At 37.8% G+C, this 23245-nt stretch overlaps 1 protein-coding gene across 2 annotated transcripts in view; it reads right to left on the reverse strand.

The window, feature by feature from the left end:
* Nucleotides 1–23245, reverse strand: part of igdcc4 (immunoglobulin superfamily, DCC subclass, member 4) — a 95254-nt gene that overhangs the window by 40282 nt on the left and 31727 nt on the right. For both annotated transcript variants that reach the window (XM_051900945.1, XM_051900944.1), the window contains exons 2-3: nucleotides 12452–12760; nucleotides 5972–6131 (exon numbers count right to left, since the gene is read on the reverse strand). In XM_051900945.1, coding sequence (XP_051756905.1) covers nucleotides 5972–6131; nucleotides 12452–12760 — 469 coding nt within the window. The remainder of the gene's footprint in view (nucleotides 1–5971; nucleotides 6132–12451; nucleotides 12761–23245) is intronic.

Consider the following 23245-nt stretch of genomic DNA (forward strand, 5'->3'; position numbering starts at 1 on the left):
TTTCCGTAAGCCTACACTGCTCTGATTGGTCAGACAGCCCAGCCTGCTGTGACTGGTCTTAAGCTTACAGTGCATGTTGGAAACCAAATGCCTATTACCATATCTGAAATTTAGCTCCAGAGCCTTCCTCAGCACTTGATACACAGTGATATGAATGATGGCATCGGGTTTTCTGTATCAATTCCTATGAGAGTCCTCATTCTCTTGAAGTGCACGCAAAGTGGATTAGCAGTGCTAAAAGCAGCGTCTTCTCGACATGTCAACATAACAAACCAAACTTTTCTAGCTACAACTACAGAGTTTGAGGGCGGGTCAAAGTAGACGTTGTTTGCGGGCAGCCAATGAAGGCTGGAATTATGCAAATTTGTTTCATTGCTACGTAGGTATGTAACAAAGTAACACTAAAATTGCAGACAACTCGTTTTAGCAGTTCAGAATCGATTCTTTCTTTTTGGAGACAATAACTTTATTTGTTATGCACTTTGATCTTTAAAGGGATAAAATTTTGTCATCATTTACTCACCTCATGTTGTTCCAAACCTTTACGAGTTTCTTTCTTTTGTTGACAAGACAGTTGACCATTGACTTCCATTGTATTTTTTCCTACTATGGCTGCCATCAACTCTCCCTTTAAAACTCTGCAGATCTTTTACATTTACAATTACACACATATATTGCAAGAAAGGTAATATTCGAAAAAGCATAATAAGGGCACTTTAATTCGTCAAACACACACACAAACACAGACATAAACTTGAACGATAGTGTATATAGGTGCTTTTATAAGCTAGTGTCACAAGTGACAAGTCTACACAAACAGGATCCACCCAAACTTTTTTAGTTGAAGTGATGGCACAGAGGTCAGGATGTTGCTTGTGGGGACCCGGGTTCAAGTTTGGCCTGGGTCATGTCTCATTCCATTCCTGCTTTTCTCTGCCTGTGCTTTTCTGTCCATTGTCCCAACCAATAAAAACAAAAATGCAATAAACAAAATTTAAATAAAAATCAATTTAATGACATTTGATGTACACCGTGGCACAGTTGCTGTCATATGCAGAGAAACATTTCTCAGAGGATTATTCAACAAAAACTGACAGCAGATGATGAAATCTCTCAATGATGCAATCAGAAGACATTTTAATAAAATTCTCTGTCCTTATTTGACATTTCAAAAGTCTTTCCTTTTCACTGTGCATGTTTTTAGTAAGCATTAACTGTTGAAATTATCTATATTATTTGATATTAATTAAAATATCTAAAAGCCTTACCCAAACAACCCATTAGTAAATAGTAGGTATAAAAAAACCTGATGCACAATAATAATATTATCATGTGGCTGGATATCATGAGGTGAATTGACATACATGTGAAACAGTAGATATTAAAGATTGATTTTAAAATGTGCAATGCTCTCCAAGGTACCAGGATGATGAATAACATTGGACATGATTATGTTCTTACAGCACCTTTTCATTCTCAGTCTGAAAGAGACTGTGATTATAATATGTGCATTAAGTGTATGCTGCACACCTACATCTCTCTGTGTGCAAGTGTTTTTGTGTGCTTGCTTATATGTGTATGTGCGAGTAATAGAAAGAGAGCAAGAGATGCATGTTCTTATTATAAAATAGAAAAGACACTCTTGCTCTCAAGTTCAAGCATATGGCTGTACAAGAGAGAAAAAAAGAGAGAGAAAGAAGGTTGAGAAAAAGCAGAGAGAGACTGAGAATAAAAAGAAAAAAATAGAGATCTCTCCAGCTTTCTGAAACATAGCAAGTTTTGCTCCTGAATTTTAATAAACAATTAAGAATCAGTAGCCAAATGCCCTTTATGCAATCAAATCAGGAGTTTATCCTAAGATCTAGCGGTCACATCTTTAAGCCCCTTTGACACAGCACATTGATCCCAGAAAATGGCCATAAAATTGCCAGAGTGCCTTCTGTGTGAATGCAAACACGTTCCAGGATTGATTCGGGCATAGATTCTAGGATGGGGACCTAGTAACATTGCCGGGATCAGTCCTGGAACGCGCCCTGTGTGAACAAAAGCCATAATCAGTGCTGTAATGGGTGTGTCGTAGTGATGACGCTGAAGCTGAGATCGTTCGGCCGTTTAGTGAAACGGTACGTGATGCACTAGTTTATGATCGAATCAGAAAAAAAAAAAATAAATAATAATCTACAAGCGTGGTTTATCGAGAGAAAAATCACAGATCATAGGCAAACTTAAGACGCTGCAGAGACATTATATCACGTCGATGTCACGTGTCTTTACGAGATCTTTATGGGATGTGCCAGGGATTCTGGAAAATCCCTGCCAGTGTGAATGAACCAAAATCAAACAATCCCAGGACACATTATCCATGTATTTTCCGGAATCCCTGTGTGAAAGGGGCTTTATTTTGTAATTTCATGTTTCATGTTTCCTGGTTTCTTGTCATGTGATTTCCTTGCCCTCATGTGATCATGTCTTGTGAATGTGTCATGTTCTGATTGGTTCCCTTGTCTATGTGTCACGTTCTCATTGTTTCATTGTTCATTGCTTTCAGGTGTGTCTTGTTAAATCATTTGTCTTTGTGTATATACAGCCCTCATGTTTCATTGTTCTCTTGTCTAGTACTGTTCAATGTAACCTGCTGTTGTGAAGTCCATGTATTTCTGTCAAGTCTTTGTCTAGTTCACCTTGGATTATATTCAATAAAACTTCACTTGGGTTCAGTACACATACTTTCAATGGACTTCTTGTTATATAAGCATAACATCTGCAAAAAAAACAACACGGAACACAAAATGATGTGCACAAATGTAAAATTGTATATTTATTATAAAGATACAAATAAAATAAGGAATTAAATATTAGAACAGGGGTCAGCAACCTATGTCATGCAGTGGGATGTCAGAAGCACACACCTCCGGTCTTTTGTTGGATCTGTGTACTAGCACAGGATACAATCTCACAGTTCAAATACCCAAGTACCTCAAAATATATGTCTTTAAGCAAGTTTGAAGGACTTTATTTTAATTAAATACATACACCTCTATAGCTATTGTCACATGCTAGTGATTATCCCTCTGGGTGCCATAGGTTGCCGACCTCCTGTACTAGAAACTCAACCGATTTGGTGATCCCAACCATATCATTATAAACCCTCACAATACTGTTTTGAACTTTATTCCTGACCTTTCACTATCATCTCCACGAGCTAGAGACCAGACAATACAGTAAGCCAAATTTAAATGCAAATGAAACATGATTATATATAATATTGGAAAACTCAATGTTCAGTAAGACAGCACTATAGCTACATCCGGCAAAATGATCAAACCATTCAATCAAACAGGAATTAGGAAAATTATGACACCATAATAACAAAGTTTTGAGCCAACTTGGACAGTAGAGTACACTATCAATATGTGACATGATTACTGTGCTGCATAGCCAGCAAGAGATTTTCCTGAGCAAAAAATCTTTACAGTTTCTTACAGATTCTGTACTTGACCTTTTCAGATGGGGTGACTGAGTTACAGAAATTTGGCAGCCTCTGCTATAGTAAGCCTTCCATTTATCACATGACATGACATACTTTAAACCGATGACCCGGACTTCATTTGATGCAACAGTCCCCTTCCCTCTGCTTCCCTCCCTCTGATGCCCACCTCTTTGATGGGGCCCATGCCTAACTCTTTGACCTCTGATGGGCCTCTTGTACACAGAGTCATTGATTGGTTCCTCTCACATACAGACTTACCTGCTCTAAGTTGACAAATTGCAAAAGCAACTGTAACATACACATACTCTGAAATGGTAAACAACTGTGATTACCCTATGAGATAAATTGTCAATTCTCCTTATTTTTCACGAAAGAGCAGGCACGGCCATTTGTAGATTGAGTGTGTCTGGCTTTCAGTGTCATCTTCCTCCAGTTATTATTAGCTGTACAAAACATAACAAATTATTTTTTATGTAATGTCTTAATTATAAACACACTGGTTTGTAGCGCAAACAGTTTTACCATTTACTGCACTATATTATTCTTCTCATTATTTCCATATAGCGGCTAATTGATCGGAAGACTCACACATTCACAGAAAACAGCTTACTTCAATGTTGAAAAATAAGATGGATAACAGGAAAACAAACAGGAAACAGAATAAAATTTTATATTTTTCTATCATACAAAATAATCAAATCCATAGGCATATCAAATTGTTCATCAATGGATTATTTAATTAACCGTTAACATGAGTCAGATAAAATAATAATCAAATGTATTCAAATGAATGACAACAGAGGAAAATAAATTACATTTACATTATGGAGGCAATAAAAAAGCAATTATTTTAAATAAAAGAATGTCCAGGTGAAACATATTCTTTGATATTTTGTAATTAAAGCTGCAGTCTGTAACTTTTTTTGGTTAAAAATTATCAAAAATCAATTTTTGAGCAAGTACATAACCAGCCAGTGTTCAAATCTCCTTACCTTAGCCCGATTCACAACGGTAAGCTTGTAATAATGTTTTATAATTTGGGTGGTACTGGTGGGTTTCCACAGGAAATTCGAGCATGCAGCCGTTCGTATTTATGTCATTACGTCACGTCTGTTTACATAAAGAACGAGTCCCCGCTAGTAGGCTAAATCGCATGTGAGGATGGCAGATCATTTATAGCCTTTTCTCACAGCAGCTGCAATAATTAAGCTTATCATTTTGATGGCGGATTGTAATTCAGAAAGGTCCAAATGACAGAAAGGTCCATCAGTGACAACTGGAGATTCACCCGTAGTCAAAAGCAAAAGACGTCGGACTATGGAGTGGCTACAGAAATTGAAATCTACGGGTAATGCTAATACACACTAAATACACATAGTCACACAATGCCGATGTTGTTAACATTAAAAATTTGAGAACAAAGTATAACAATAATAATAATTTGCACGATTTGACGTGATCCAAGCTAAGCGATCGTTAGATTTAAATCACCAATGGCTGCGCGATTTTTTGTAGGCTAACGCTTTTTTCTCAGTGGGTCAGAACAAAAGTAGCATATTTGTTACTTACAAAACATTTTCAGGTGAAAATTCTTATTTTGGTCACTTCCAAGACACAAAATCTGTGATTCCGAAGTACAGTATTCCACACCGATGTGGTGACTGACAGCAAACATTAGATTCATCCGCGCTGATAATTCCTCAAATAACTGCAATTGCAGGTTTCAAACAGAGATGGCGACAAAGAGGCAAAACTTACAGACTCAATTAAATAAAAAAAAAAAAAAAAATGCTGTACATTACATTTACATGTGAAAACAGTTCTAATGTAAATAAAAAAAAATAAAAAAATTGTAATGTGAAAAAGTACCATTAGTTATAATGTACTAAGTCATCAAACCTAAATTATGTCCCATAGGTCAAGCAAACCTAAATTATGTACCCATCAGTCACAGTCAGTCCATGCAGAACTACACTCGCAGACACTAATGTCTAATGAGTTTTCACCACTGGACACACCACAAGGAAAGTATTCTCTAAACAAGACACATAACTGCGGGAGCTGGGGAACTTAAGGCCATTCTGTTAGGATATTGTTTAGTTACAGCACTAGAAAGCTGGTAATTTTGTACATGTTGTGTAGTGATGTTGTGTGTTGCACAAGTGACATTTATACTGTATATTTCACTGTTTTTTTTTTGTTTTGTTTTTTTATCAAATTAATGCAACATATAATACTACTTTCAAAAATACTGAAAAATCTTACCGACCCCAGTAGTGTAAAGTAGTGTATTATTAGTAATATCTTTTTTTTTTTTTTTTTCAAATAATTGCGCAGCCTTACTTTAAACAACAAAATCAGCTACCATGTTGGACTAGCTTTGCACTTGCCATGTAGTCCTTAGTGCAAACATTATCATACTTAATAAAATGTGACAAAAAGGGAATTATACATTCCAAAACTCATGCCAAGATAACTTACCTGGATGATTCTAGAGGTTCTGCGGGTGCAGGTAGTGGTGCCTGGTCCTTCTCCCAGGTGATACTTGGGGTGGGCAAGCCATCTACATAGCACTCAAACCGGGCAGTGCCACCTATAGGCACAACCTGTGGCTCAGGATCCTGAAGGAAATGGGACAAGCCTGAGAAAGACAAAAAAAGCAGATTGTGAGAGCAGAAAACAACAAGAAATAAACAAAAAGGGAATCAGTGAATGCATTACATTCATTTTTCATGGAGTAAGCACAAGTGTTGTAACCACATGGTGGGAGTAGAGAAGAGGCGAGCGGGGCCCCTGACCTCTACTCCAGTGCCTCTGAGCTTTGAAAATACTCTCACTTTGATCTGCTACATCTGCCAGACTCACACTGCTCATAAACCCACAGTACACTGAACAACTTACACACAGAACAAGCGAGAGGAAACCTTATTATTCAAACAAATGGTCAAATGTTAATTTCTTGGTTAATGTTCATTTCAACATACAATAATACATTAACATTTCAAGTTGAATAAATTAACAGTTGTGTGGATTATAAACAAATGCAAATTAACCATGAACAATAGTATATTTATAAATTAACATTAAAGGTAGACTATTTAACTGTTTTGTTCAAAATTAACAAAATTTAAATAATGAGTCAATACATCATCAATACTTCTTCCAAAATGTGTTTTTTTGTCTTATCCTGATTCACTCCGGTAAGCCTATGATAAGTGTTAATATTTTAGACATAGCGGGATGGTTTTCATGGGAGATTGTGTATATAGATCACTCGTCCATGCATGTTTCGTTATATCTGTAAATAGAGAAAAGTTGCTCGGCTACTGATGCATGTGTAGTGTGAGTGTTGCATAAGTTAGTTGTCACTAAATCTCTAACCTCTGGAGAATCCCCCGTTTTAAAAAAAATGCCTAAAAGAGGATTGTCTGCTCCAAAAAAAGAGAACGTGACAGAGCTCGAAATAAAACAAGAAGCAACACTGGCTTGACTTTTCAGTTTTCAGAGATGGTGAGAACTGAGGGATTTGAAATGTAAAAGGGACACGGAGATGGAGTTTTTATTACTCAACAGGTGAGTAAGGTATTTTTTTGAACAGATACATTTCCATATGTAGCTCTCTAACAGAGTTCACTGTAAAGCATTATCTATTGTACTAAGGTTGTTGTGCTAAGGTTGTTGCACTTTGCTAGTATTTATTTTCAAGTACCGTATCTATTAAAGCGATAGTTCACCCAAAAATGAAAATTCTGTCATCATTTACTCACCCTCAAGTAGTTCCAAACCTGTATGAATTTCTTTTTTTCTGCTGAACACAAAAGATGATATTTTGAAGAATATGGGTAACCAAACAGTTAATTGACCCCATTGACTTCCATAGTATTTTTTTTTTTTTTTTTTTCCCCAATTCTATGGAAGTCAATGGGGCCCATCAACTGTTTGCAAATTCATAGAGGTTTGGAACAACTTGAGGGTGAGTAAATGATGACAAAATTTTCATTTTTGGGTGAACTAACCCTTTAATGCCCTTACAAAAATAAGTATACTTCCAGATCATTTTACTAAGTATAGTTAAGTTCAAGTATATTTTTAAGTATATTTTATGTACTAAGTATACTAATATCAAAGTACAAGAAGTATACTTGTAAGTGTACTCTTTTAATACTACTTGGGACTAAATTGGCCCACTTTTTAGTGTGTGAAAGTAAACAGTAAAGTATAAAAAGTAAAGTTAAAGTGTAACAGTAGTAAACTTTGAGTACACAACTAGTTTACAACTAAGTTTTTCCTTTGTACTGCAACTGTACTACAAGTGAACTTATACTAACCGTTTACTAGTCAAATACTTTGAAGTATACGATCAGTAAACTACTAGTTTAGTATTTGTATACTGCATAGTATATGTGTAAGTTTTCTTTAAGTGAACATAACATCATACTTATAATTTACTATTTATATCTGACCCTGAACCACAAAACCAGTTGCACGGGTATATTTGTAGCAATAGCCAACGATACATTTTATGGGTCAAAATTATCTTTTAAAATTATTTTTCTTTTATGCCAAAAATCATTAGGATATTAAGTAAAGATCACATATCAAAAAATTATTTTTGTGAGTGGATATGCACTGCTAAGGACTTCATTTGGACAACTTTAAAGGCGTTTTTCTCAATATTTTGATTTTTTTGCACCCTCAGATTCCAGATATTCAAATAGTTGAATCTCGGCCAAATATTGTCCTATCCTAACAAACCATACATCAATGGAAAGCTTATTTGTTCAGCTTTAATGTGATGTATAAATCTCAATTTCAAAAAATTGACCCTTATGATTGGTTTTGTGGTCCAGGGTCACATATATTGTTTTTGCACTTTAAGTACACTACTATGTTCCTACTAAGGTATTAATTTTTTATACTTGAAATATACCTTCAACAGTACTTTAACTCTTTCCATTTTAAGAACATTTTATTCTAGCTTCATGCATCTTTTTTTATCAACACTTGAATATGGGTAAGTTTCATAAAAAAGCAACATTTTAAACAAAAAGCTGAGAAAACCATTATCTTTAGAAATCAATTTTCAAACAATGTAAGTTTATAAGACAGTATGTAAAACTATGCGGAAAAAAAGTCAAAGATACATAAGTGCAATTTTAAGTATATTTCTGAAAAGTACATAAAAAGTAGACAAAGTATATATTTTTTATTTTTAGTTTAAAAAAAAAGTATACTAATAGCATACTTGAATAAACTTCTTTTTCATAAGGGTGGGTATAGCTACAGTAACCTCTTCAGTTAGTCAGCTTGAGATCCTTTCCATCCTCTCCATTTTTCCATCCGCATAGTCACACAGAGCCGAAGCATAACCAAAACAATGTTCTTCCTCAAAATGCATGCAGTTTTGCAACATAGCGTACCTTTTCCCTATATAATTAAATGCTGTGAAGTTGTTCGTTGTTATGTTAGTGCATGATAATTCAAATTTATTGCAAAGGATTACTATAATCTCAATTAAACTTCACAACCAAAACTGCCAAGACTTGAGGTAACAAAATCTTTAAACTGCATTAAACACTAAATGTCCCAGATTCATATTGAATTCTTAATACAGTTTTGAATTTAAATGAGATTAATTTAATGAAAATACAACTTAGCAATAAAAAAAAAATGATTTAATTTATCATATTAAGAATACAATGACTTATAATGGACCAATGTATTTTCTAGGGATAGTGTTGACTATTGAAGCTTCTCTTAAGATGATTTATGGTCAGGGGAGAAGCTATCCATATACAAACAGCTCAAAAACAGTTCCTAAACAAGCTCACACATGAAGCACTGCAGCGTTCATAACAGCTCCGCAGGCAGTGCAGCCTGCTTGGCTGAGACCTGTTAAACATTAACACCAGATATTTTTGACTTGTACACAGCATGCAGACTAAAGCAAACACACTTTACAAAAAAACATGGGAGATTTACTGGAGCACACACTAGTAGCATGGTTATGTGTAGGTGCGAGCATCTGAACTTACAAGGCTATTAAAAAATAATGAGAAATATTCAGCCACTGAGAGAAAATGGCATTTCATAACCACAAAAAAAGTAGTATGTGGAGACAAAACTATTTAAATGAGGACCTCTTCCTTCCGCCACTGTCACCACCAAGTGAGTAATAATTAATATAATTTTCATGGTAACTGTAAGTGTGTGACTGCTTCCAAGACTCACTGTTCCTCAGAGCAGCTCACCTTCGCATGCTGCAGCGCTGAGGATCCCAGTCATGCAAATGACAGATAACCAGGCTAAATTACAAAACCATGTACTGACATCCCTCCCCTGGAAGAGACCTTCATTGCATTGATTTATCAATGGAGGAAATGGTCTATCTGTTTGGACTATCTCCAATCCCAGTACTGCCTCTCTGTCCAGTTTCCAAACCTCTATGTTCTTCTGTCATTCACAAAATTCGCTGACAAAGATTTACAGTAAATATTCAAGAAATATCTGTCTGTCTATCTATTGTATCTCTTACTTGTTTTACTTACTTGCATTATTGTGAGGGTGTTAAAAGCCACCTTTATTTTATAAAATAAAATAAAAATTCAAAAACAACTTTTGTCCTTTCAGAATGAATAATAACGTCAATAGGTTATTATGCATAGCCTCATATTCAGTCTCTAATTTTCATGTTAGACTAACATGACAGTTACCTACCACAATGAAATTGTGTTCCACAAAAAAAAAAAAAAAACCCCACAAAAAAATTACATTAAAAATAACAATAATAAAAATTCAAGAACTACTTTTTGTTGTCCTTTTGCAGATAAATTATTATTGTCAATGTGTTACTCATGTATTCTTGTGCTTGGTTTCTAATTTTCATGTTAGACTAACATGACACGCTCTCTCTCTATTACACTAAAACCGCAATGTCCATCAAGGTCTACAGCAGAGATGCCAGGCATCATTACTATCTACATAAAAGTAATAAAGCAAAATTGAATGAACAGAAATAACGAAGGACAACAGAGTCATGGCCAATGTAACACATAATGACTAAAGGAAATGGTCTTTATCGTCTAGTGGGCTGCCTTAAACACAAAGAGAAAGAAAGAAAAAGGGAGGTAAAGAGATAAAGGGGGCTGAAGTCTGATATTTTTCCCCCTCCTCAGGCTCTTCAGTAAACACAATTAAGTCCTTGTGCTAACCAGGTGAGAACAAGACTCAGCTCTAGCCAAGCAAAGACAACCACCAAGTGGAATGTGGCAGAGAGAGAGTCAAAGAGAGAGAATGGTATGCATCTAGGAGGAGTTAAGTCAAAAATGAAAAGCCTAAAGCCCAAAGTATACTTCGGCTATACTTCCACAGTCTGCGCACTGGGCCTTCAATATAGTTTACTTTGGAGTAATAATATAATATATAAGCAATAATGTACAAGAGGCTGTGCAGTATCATGAATAAGTCACGGCTGTTAGGCTCGACTGCAACCCCTTCAGCCGTGACTTATTCACAATACAGCACTAGCCTTGAGTACCTTATTGCTTTTGTAAAACGGTTACCACACAATACAAATATTAAAGTCAAAAATATGTATCAATGCAACTTTCATGAAGTGAACTTTCACTAAAGCCTTCCTTCCACCGGAAAAAACAGTCCCTGACCATGAACAGCAACAGAATTTACATTATTACGCCATTAGATGGCAGCAAAGACTGTCTTTATGAGTGTGTCAGTCAGTAGCGAAGACTGAATTGTTGTGAACACGGAACAAGACGCAACTGACAAATGCTTTGACTAGCGCTGTCAGGTATGGGAAAACCCCTTAACTGTTAAAAGGACAGGATAATACATCGGCATTTAAACAGATTTTTTATTATGAACATAGGACTGACCTGAAGGAAAATGCTAAATCTGAATGCAAGTAATAAACTCACTCAATCAATCTCTTTCTCACAATACTCACAATACTACATAATACAGTAAGCTTCAATTAACAATATCAATTGAGAACATACGGTTTACGTTGCTAAGAGTGGTTGCTAAGGGTGTTGTTTAGTGATACACAGAACTGTTGGGTGAAGCGGTCATAGCCGTGTTTTATTGTGAATAAAACACAGCTATTGACCAATCAGAATCAAGGACAGGAACTAACCGTTTAATATAATATAATATAATATAATATAATATAATATAATCTTTTTAAGGGCCGTAACACCAAGCCGACGGTCAGCGAGGGTTAGGGTTAGGGCTAGTTTTTGCGGTGTGTTCCACACATTGTCTCTAGTCAGGCTCACGTCAGTGGAAGCTGTCGGTGAGAGAGATCACTGTGTTTGGCTGCTTAGTGTAGTGAACAAGTCGGTGCATGAGAATAAAAGCGAAAGTAATGAAAGCAAGCAAAGAAGTCAAGATGGCACAGACTGAAGGTTGTTCTAATTTTATGTCATCATACTTGAGCATTCCAATACGCTAATATTTTGATAACAACATGAGCCACCTGGAATGAAAAAAAGTGATCAGCATGATTGATATTCAAAGCGGTAAGCAAGTGCTGCTTTGTTTATGGTTTGTATATCTGCAGTCCTACCCTTTTTGAATGACGAATATACCTGCTGATATAGACAGTTATTTCCCAACACACAGGCTAGTTGCCTATCGCCTGTAGTCTGTTTGTTGTGTTCAAGTGCAACTTTTTGGCCCAGATGCAGCCGACGCGAGGTGACAACACAGTCGGCTTTTGTCACCACTAGTTCTTTGATGTCGACTTGGTGTGTAATGGCCTTAAGGTCTTTATTAGATATGTGTACACATTAACAGGAATGTGATGCTTTCCGGATGATGCAGATTTCAACACAACCAAAAACTTTGGCTAGCCTTTTTTAGCTAGGCTCTTTGATCTCTCTTAGACTCACAGCTGCTGTGTGTTGGAGATAAATCAGAGTAGAAAGTGTTCATACTCACTGGCGAGATGCAGGGTGAGGGCCCGGCTGGTCAGGGCTCCTGTAGAGCTGGTACTTAGACAGCTGTATCCACCCTCCACACCCGCTGGAGTCTGGCCATCCGTAGAGGAGGGCGAGATTAGCAGGGATCCGTTGGGCAAAGGCCGGATGGTCTGGCTCTCAGAGAGGACCGCTCCATCCCGCAGCCAGGTCACGTTGAGGGGGGGCTCACTGGCCCCCAGATGGCAGTCCAGCAGTAGAGGGTGATCAGGCTCCAGAACCACATGGACCGGACCAGCACCACAGCTCAGCTCCACGGACACAGGCTTCTCTAATTAGTGAGTGAGAGGAGGATAGAAATAGAGACAGAGCTAATGTTACAACCTATAAGGTGGTTTGGGGAATAAATGAAAATACAAAGAACAAGTCAAATGAAGAAAAGAAAGAGCCAAAGAAGGAAACCCAACAAAAAAAAAAAAAAGATCAGTGAAAAGGGTTGTAAGCAGTGAATCGATTGAATTCACAAATCACAGTTGTTGTTTTTTTATTTGATTCAAAGGCAATTTTTGATAACTTAGAATGATTTGATTCAATACAAAATTCATTTAAAGAATTAAGTATTTTTGGAATGTAAGGTTCTTCAAATTCTTCCCCCTAATGTATCAATTAAAAAAAAAAAATGAAAAACAAACTACTTCAGAAAGCAAGCTGAAAGGAAACATTACCTGCACAAACATACAGGCTACTCCAATACAACACAAAGTACAGTACAAACAGCGTGTAGACTACATGGATGACCAGAGATGAAAGGATTACTTTAAAAATACATTCCAGCATATTATTAGCAAATACTTACTGGCGAGATGCAAGTGAATTGAATTAAACTGAACTGAAAACGCTCTCTTCGGGTGTATACACTCCTAACATTACTCAAACAGTGGTTAGAAAAAAGGTAAATACTTTCCACATAATATTTTCAGAACTTCTTTTGGTTTAGTACACTACAATACAATGACAAAAGAAGCAGAATATTTCATTTTAAAACAAGACAACATGTTGTAGTGTTGTCAAAAGTACCGACCGCAATACCAACTGAAATTTAAAAAAATGTGATGCTTTGAGCGCTTTTGAGCAGATTTGTAAACACCTCTGATTGCCAGTTGTGTTCACGCGCATCAGATGTGTCTGTGATTGGCTACAATGATCAAGGCTTCAAAACCATGTTTGACCCCACTGATAGATGCCTGCTTTCAAATGCTCCCGCTCCTGCTTTCAAAATGCTTTCAAATTCAAACACTTCCGTGTGCTTTTAAATGCTCCCGTGCGTAGCCAATCACAGACATATCTGATGAGCGTGTGAACACAAAGGCCAATCAGAGGTGTTCACGAATCCGCTCAACAGCACTCAGTGTGTCACATTCTTAAAATTTCAGTACCGACTTTTCTCAAACAGTATATACGGCCCTTTATACATGAACATATAGAGCTCCTTTTATATTTGAGGAAGAAATAATGACCAAAGAAAGACCATCACTCTTCAACAGCATATTTGTATCAATATTCCATTAAAGGGGGGGGTATAATGCTATTTCATGCATTTTGACTTATTTACACTGTTAAAGAGTTGGATTCTCATGCTAAACATGGCCAAAGTTTCAAATCACGAGTTGGACGTATGATGGAGTATGGGCCTGAGTGACGTAAACGGGGGCGGAATTCCTTGTATGGGCACTTCTCCCGGAAGGGCACGCGCACACATCGACCAGAGAGAGAGAGCAAGAGCACGCCCATCAACGCGCATTCGGTTTTACGGAAGTCGTTGGCAGCACTGCTCAGGTCACAGGACTTCGAAAATCAACAATGTCACCAAAGAAGTGTGTTTTTGGTTGTGAGGGAAGACAACCTTGCTTCCCAAAGAACCCAGCGTTAAGTGGAACTAAGAGTTTTGTTCTCACGCATTACATTGATGCCCTCTCGATATTTGTCATTAAAATAACCATAGAAACTGATAGTTGCAATCGCGTTTTTATTGGTTAAAATGAATGGAGAATATCTCGTGTTTTTCTGTGGCTGCTCGAGCCCTCAGAAACGGCGCTTATGGTTTTATAAACAAGGCCCAGTTCTACGCTGGATTTACAGATCGTTTGAAACTGAAAGACGGAGCGGTCACAGCGATAATGATCCCAGTCATGAGTCAGAACCGCAAGTGGTGAGTAAAACTGCTTCAAATGTCTGTTTTGTTGGCAATAGGCGCCTAAGTGCATATAATGTAAACAATACGAACATAGTGAATTTATAAATTCATTATTCATCATTCACTATACGCTATACGCTATATTCATTATAGTGATTCAAAAGTTATCCATGGATAACGCGATGGTGTATTGCGTGTGTTTAAATATATTTGTTTAGCAGACCATTGATAGCTTGCAGCTGATCTCTACGCAAAAGCTGCACGTGCTTGTGACAGCTCGTCACTCTATCTCCGCTCACAACGACACGCCTCCAGGCACTCGGCTGTTTTCGGAAAGACTCGGTACAGCGTATGTATCTTTTATAAATATGATAAAACTAAAGACTTTTCGGCGGTATGAAGGATGCTATACTACTCTATAGGTACTTAAGATTAACATGAGACTGGCAGAAACTGTGTGTGATACCCCCCCTTTAATAACATTTACTTTCACCAAACAATGAAAACAAATCTTGTATCAGCATACAGTAATCTGGAAAACACCATTTGCTTTACACTCTAAGGAACCTGGAGAACAGAGTTATTCACGTTGTCAGTCATGTCAAGCGTGAGGCAATAATTTTATAACGACTATGCTAATCAGCCATCCATAACACTATGTCAGCGCTCTGTACACACACACACACACACACACACACACACACAGACCACACATTGGTCCTCTACATTTTCGTGCTGCAGTAAGCTCCCAATTAATTACGCTAATGGGAAATGGAATTATTTCCTAGATTAAAGTGGAAGCTGACCCTCCGGCATCCCTGGATGTGTGTGTGTGTGTGTGTGTGTGTGTGTGCGTGTGTGTGTGTGTGTGTGACTGAGACAAGCTAGCAAGCAAGAGCAGCTCACACAGCTAGCACACAAAAAGAGAAAGGGAAAACACAATATTACTTGTTGGATGGCTGAAAGCCAGAGTGCGCAGACAAACATATGAGAGAGTGACTTCTGAGGCAGAAAGAACACAGACTGACAGAGAGAGACTCGTAATAAGTTCAGCACAACCAGAGCTGCAGGGTCCCCGGGTGCAATCGTCAACCTCAGTTTATAGGTGAAAATAAGGCCACTAAGCCTCTGGCTCCAAAAAGGCCAGCGCCATTCCAAATGAGACCTTATTAGTAAGTGAGAGAACAAATGCGTGTGTCTGCGTGCAGATCTGAGGAAGAAAAAAAAAATGAAATGCTGCCCACAATGAGCTGTCCTGCATCAAAGGCATGAGAGATCTGTGAGCCATAATAACAGAAACACTGGCCTACTTTCACCACAGCCATTAACAGTCACACAGAGAGCGCGGGATCCCTTCAATAGACAGTCATCCCAGCTCACCTTGAAGGGATAGTTCACCCAAAAATGAAAATTCTGTCATCATTTGCTCACCCTCAAGTAGTTCCAAACCTGTATGAATTTCTTTGCTCTGCTGAACACAAAGGAAGATATTTATAAGAATGTCAGTAACTAAACAGATCATTTACTGCCATAGTAGGAAAAATAAATACTATGATAGTCAATGGGGGTGAGATCTGTTTGGTTACTGACATTTTTCCAAATATCTTCCTTTGTGTTCAGCAGAACAAATAAACCTGTATGAATTTGGAACTACTTGAGGGTGAGCATGACAGAATTTTCAATTTTGGGGCTAACTATCCCTTTAACCGTGCTTCTGTCCTCTTCCTGTCTTACTTCTATTCAACCTCTAATTAAATCTAATTAAGGGCATTTATGACAATTTCTCTGAGAATATTTTTTGACTTCCTAAGGTTTCTGAGATCTTTGATGACTACATTATTTAACTCACAACTTCTCCCTTAAACGCAGAGTTTGGCATGAAGCACATACAGAAAGAACAAATCCTTCTAAGTGCATACTTGAACTGTGTCAAAACACATTAAAATGAACTACTGTCCATTTTGTACCGCTCCCTCTCCTGTGCGTGTGCAAAAGCACAGCAGCTTCCTGAGACCCTGCTGAGTTTGTGAAATGGCAATGTTTGTGGGGTGATTTCTCACCCCTATGGACCTCTGCTGCTCTGGACTCGCTTTGAGATCAATCCGGTGGGGAATCTCGTGGCATGGCAGAGATCCAATCAAATCATCACTGTTGCTCTGCCTTTGCAAATGAAGAGAGCGATAAACAGAGATGAAAGATAGAAGAGACAGTATTTTCCACTGAGACATTAGTTATGTAGTAGCCCAAAGCATCTGACAAAGCAAAGTACCAAAAACATAAAACACTCCACTGATAAGAGATAATATGATATATTTTGGATGCTGGTTTCCTTATTTAGTAGTCTCAACCAGTTTCATTAGAATGATCAAGCTGGTCGATCTGCAACACTTTGTTCTACTGGTGAACAGCACCAAATCAGCACTAACTACCATAACAAGTCTGGACTAGAATGTAAATGCTATAATCTAAGCCAGACGAATATATAAAAAAGAATTACAAATTCTATATTCTCATTGAATATACACACAGTCTCACAAACACACTTAATTTTTTTTAAATGATACATGAGGAAAATTGTGGAATTCAACATTTATAAAACATTTGGGCCTCATATTGGGCCTGATTTATGAAACAAACTTGCAACAGAAAACTGGGCCGAATCCTCGCAAAACGTGGCATTCATCAATATGGACGTGAGCGGTGGCTACGATCAAATCTTACGTCAGGTCTTAGCTCGTGTACGGAAGTTTTTGAATTACCGTGAACTTGCATGCAGCGTAGTAAATCTGCTGGAGATGAGCCTTGTAATGACAGCATTTTTTGTTTATTTACAGTATCTCACAGAAGTGAGTACACCTCTCACATTTTTGTAAATATTTTATTATATCTTTTCATGTGACAACACTGAAGAAATGACACTTTGCTACAATGTAAAGTAGTGAGTGTACAGCTTGTATAACAGTGTAAATTTGCTGTCCCCTCAAAATAACTCAACACACAGCCATTAATGTCTAAACCGCTGGCCATAAAAGTGAGTACACCCCTAAGTAAAAATGTCCAAATTGGGCCCAAAGTGTCAATATTTTGTGTGGCCACCATTATTTTCCATCACTGCCTTAACCCTCTTGGGCAGAGCTTCACAGGTTTCCACTGGAGTCCTCTTCCACTCCTCCATGATGACATCACAGAGCTGGTGGATGTTAGAGACCTTGCGCTCCTCCACCTTCCGTTTGAGGATGCCCCACAGATGCTCAATAGGGTTTAGGTCTGGAGACATTCTTTAGCAAGGCACTGGTCATCTTGGAGGTGTGTTTGGGGTCGTTATCATGTTGGAATAATGCCCTGCGGCCCAGTCTCCGAAGGGAGGGGATCATGCTCTGCTTCAGTATGTCACAGTACATGTTGGCATTCATGGTTCCCTCAATGAACTGTAGCTCCCCAGTGCCGGCAGCACTCATGCAGCCCCAGACCATGACACTCCCACCACCATGCTTGACTGTAGGCAAGACACACTTGTCTTTGTACTCCTCACCTGGTTGCCGCCACACACGCTTGATACCATCTGAACCAAATAAGTTTATCTTGGTCTCATCAGACCACAGGACATGGTTCCAGTAATCCATGTCCTTAGTCTGCTTGTCTTCAGAAAACTGTTTGCGGGCTGTTCTGAGTGGAACCTGTCTTGTTAAACCGCTATACGGTCTTGGCCACCGTGCTGCAGCTCAGTTTCAGGGTCTTGGCAATCTTCTTATAGCCTACGCCATCTTTATGTAGAGCAACAATTCTTTTTTTCAGATCCTCAGAGAGTTCTTTGCCATGAGGTGCCATGTTGAACTTCTAGTGACCAGTATGAGAGAGTGAGAGCGATAACACCAAATTTAACACACCTGCTCCCCATTCACACCTGAGAACTTGTAACACTAACGAGTCACATGACACCGGGGAGAGAAAATAGCTAATTGGGCACAATTTGGACATTTTTACTTAGGGGTGTACTCACTTTTGTGGCCAGCGGTTTAGACATTAATGGCTGTGTGTTGAGTTATTTTGAGGGGACAGCAAATTTACACTGTTATACAAGCTGTACACTCAGTACTTTACATTGTAGCAAAGTGTCATTTCTTCAGTGTTGTCACATGAAAAGATATAATAAAATATTTATAAAAATGTGAGGGGTGTACTCACTTCTGTGAGATACTGTAGATTATTTTCTTGACCAAGTCCGACAACCGGAGCTCATTAATTAATCATTAACCTTTAAACTACTAAATTAAAAAATTTAATTAAATTAGAATAGAATAGATGGATGTCTGTGACCCATTAAAAATACCACAAATGTTTGTTTTCCCCAGAGGTGTAGCTACATGCCAAAACAGCACCATAAACAAGAGAACATGATGATTCACACATCACGCACCTGCAGCGCTTCTGTGAACCAAAAATTAACTTTTTGGGGGGGGGGCAGTCATGGCCTAGTGGTTAGAGTGTTATAACCCAAAGGTTGTGAGTTCAAGTCTCAGTACCGGCAGGGGGGAGTGAATGTACAGCCCTCTCTTCCACCCTCAATACCACGACTGAGGTGAGACCCTTGAGCAAGGCACCAAACCCCCAACTGCTCCCCGGGCACCGCAACAACAAAAAAAAGGCCGCTGCCTACTGCTCTGGGTGGGTGTGTGTGTGTTTGTTCACTGCTCACTGCTGTGTGTGTGCACTTGGATGGGATAAATGCAGAGCACAAATTCCGAGTATGGGACACCATACCTGGCTACATGTCACTTCACTTCCACTTTTAAATAATTAACACATCAACAAAAAGAAAAAAAAAAAAAACTGTGCGACAAGAAGGCTAGTATAAACTGTCAAAAATGAGCGTACACTAATGCATTGTATTTGTTTTCTTTATATAGGCCACCTTTATTTTATTAAATCCATCTGATTGCAGACGCCTCACATGCGCGCACACACAACATAGGCTTATCAGTTCTAGTGTTGCTAACTTGACATTTCAATCATTCGCTATCAAACTAAAATGCAGTCAACCAAACATAAAAGTATAGTTTAGCAACCAAATGTTACATGGCAAATATGGAAACATATTTGAATTCTTGCATATTTGCCATTTCAGTTTCACTTTAAAAAAAAACTCATTTTGGTTTGACGTTGTTCATAATGAATGCCACTATAGCTATTTTCAGTTTTATTTTATAGTTTAATATATAATTTATAGCTATTTATTTTTCATTCTTGTTCTGTTCTGAATACTGTTAAATTTAAAGGATTTGTTGTGGAGTGAGTGGAAAATAGCATAGTGTTTATAATGTTTGCAAATGTTTTTAATATACATATAAATTAATGTAATTGTTTGCAATTACGAGGTTAATGGGTGTTTTGGTGTAAGATAAGTTTCTCTTTCATGAGATTACTTCCTCTTCTTGGCCGGGTTACGTTTCTCCATGTCATAAATTCTAGGGAAGGACTTCTAAACCATGAATTTTTAGGGGCGTGATATTCGAATGACAGCCGCCACATTTATCAACGTACGATCATTCAATTTCTGCGCTCGGATATGCCCTGGTTTCTAAGTTACATTGATAAATGAGGCCCACTGACTGTTAATCTTTGCTCATAAGCACTTAGTTCCAGAAAATGTTTTAAGTTTCATAAATGTGTGAAATAATCATGAAACTAAAATATCTGTGATTTATATTTTACTAGTAAATTGTTTTATTTAATCAAAACACACAGCTATTTTTAAAGGAAGTCATGGAGAATGATGCTGCATCATGGTATACCTAACCAATTAAACTAACCATCCAAACCATGACCGCATTGTTATTCTGCCAAACGTAAAAAAAAAAAATAAAAAAAATAAATGTTAATATTCACATAATGGCTAAATATCATCTGATGATGCCTGCCTGATATCAATCTATCACATAAAGCTAGTCTTTTCAGCAGCTCCATTTAGCCATACTAAGAGACTAGAATTGGTAAAAGAACAACAGAGGTAAAAGAGTCTGTGATGGAGAATGTTCTAGTCATTCTGGCTCTTATAATTACTAAAACATTCGCATTCATCTACGAGAAGATCTCCCTGCAAACACCTGACAATATATTATACATAGTGCAAACTTCTCAGTTACACAACACCAGCCTCATATTTTCACAATAGATACAAGTAAATTATCACCTCTGCATGAGTTGCTGTGAAGTGGAGGCAGTGCTCAGGGGTAGTACAGGACATATTGTCTGAACTGTGGTCCATTCAGTGAAACTTTTTAGATTGCACTGCCAAAGGCATGAAACACTCGTGATATGATTCAACAAATACAGCACATTGTGTTTATGCAGTATACTGCATCATCAGTGTGACATGCAGCAGAACACTCTCAACATCTGACATCTACTGAGGCATCTCGCATGTCAACTTGACTTAACTAGATAAGACATATTTTTAGAACAATGATTCTGAATGCTAGATTCTCTTGTTCATCATGCATACACATACAGTACTGTGCAAAAATCTTAGGCATGTTAGTATTCTCTCTTTCTCTCTCTCTCACACACACACACACACACACACACACACACACACACACACACAAACGGTTTTAAGTCAGTTATTTTATATCTTTTGCTGTAGTGTGTCAGTAGGAAATATCAGATTACATTTTCAAACATTCCTTTTGCCATTATTTGCAATAATCCAGTGAGATTTTTCTATGCACAAGGAGTCTGACAACAGCCGGTATGATCCACACTGAGATCTGATCTCACCAGGGATTACATGAAGAAACAGAAAAAAAAAGGAGAAAAAATAAATCCAGAAGAACTGTGGCAACGTCTCCAAGACGCTTGAAGAAACCTTCCTGCAAAGCTACCTGAAAAACTATATGAAAGTGTACCTAGGAAAAATGCAAAGGGTGGTCACACCAAATATCGATCTGATTTAGTTCATAGACTATCTATGGGGGGGTGAAAATATCAATGTGCCTATTATTACCATTATTATTATTTTTAATTATTATCTTTTGTACTATTACTGTTTAAACGGTTAGTTCACCCAAAAATGAAATTTCTGTCATTAAGGACTCACTCTCATGTCGTCCCAAACCGGTAAGACTTCGGAACACAAATTATTTTTGATAAAATCTGAGGGTATCTGATCCACACATAGGCAGCAACAACATTGCACCTTTTGAGGTCCAGAAAGGTACTAAAGACATTGTTAAAACCGGCGACGTGACTGCAGTGGTTCAACCTGAATATTATGAAGTGACGAGAATACTTTTTGTGCGCAAAAACAAAAAAAAATAATGACTTTATTCAACAAATTCGTCTGTCCCGGTCATACTGCTCCTGCGTTAGCATCACACGCATGTGTCGTGCTGCTCACGTGACCAGAGCCGGCCAATACTAAGCCGCTGTTCAGACTTAACACTGAAGCTCTGTAACGAAAATAGCGCACAGCCGTCTTATGGTCCCGCCACGTCATTTTAATCAGGTTGAGGTAGGGTTGTTCGATTCCAGGTTTTTTGGAGTCGACTCCGACTCCCGACTCCCACTGTAGGAGTCGATGAAATCGACTCCTCGACTCCATTTACTTTACATCAAAACAGGGTCATAAATAAGGCAAGATGGCAGTCCTTAAACACTTAATTAGTTTATCTTTCCCCAACTCGAAGCCTTAAAATCCCCTCATTAAAACAACAACACGTTTAGCGAGACTGTCTAAATTAGTCACATTTAGCGATGCTTGACGAGTATCAATGTTGCTACCTAGCTAATTGCAGATACCTAATTTTACAGAGAGAAAAGTCACGAAACACATCTGTGGTCGAATATTATGTCAGAATTAAATAAACGAAGGGATTCTTTAATGAATTCATCTCATTATAATGGTCGGGTGATGGCGCTAAACACACATGATCATTGTCTTAAAAGTGCTTGGACAGGAGAGTTAAAGATAATAAAATTAATACAATACATACAGAAATGCATACAATGATGTACAGTTATTGATGTGTTTATTGTTGATGTGAGTTCTTTTTTATTATATATGGTTAGTTTAATGATTATGAACATGGTTAACCATGGAAAATCAAAACTATATTTATTGCATTATAAGCTACCATCAATACTAAAGCTGGCACAGAGATATGTATAATTACAAACTAAAGTCACTATGACTGTTATCTATTTCTAAAGTAAGCTACATGTAGGATAAATGTATGTGACAAAGTTTCTGCGACAGCTCTCTAATGCGATTCGTCAGCGTCCGAATTCCTCGCTTCATTTCGTTCACTCCTTACTTTATAAAAGCTATGGATTCGAGAATCAGTAAACAAGTGAGCGATTTCGGACACAGCAACAGAGTCGACACCGAGAGTCGATTCCTGTGCTGGAGTCGACCCCGACTCTGGGCCTATTCAGAGTCGATGAATCGACTCTTTTGGAGTCGACTCCCCATCACTAGGTTGAGGTCTGGATTTTGACTGGGCCATTGAAACTCCTTGATTCTTTCTTTTTCAGCCATTCTGTTGCAGATTTGCTGGTGTTCTTGAGATCATTGTCCTGTTGCATGACCTAATTTTGGCCAAGCTTTAGAGGTCAGATAGATTG

This window comes from Ctenopharyngodon idella, chromosome 7 (assembly GCF_019924925.1).
Source record: "Ctenopharyngodon idella isolate HZGC_01 chromosome 7, HZGC01, whole genome shotgun sequence".
Classification (NCBI taxonomy): domain Eukaryota; kingdom Metazoa; phylum Chordata; class Actinopteri; order Cypriniformes; family Xenocyprididae; genus Ctenopharyngodon; species Ctenopharyngodon idella.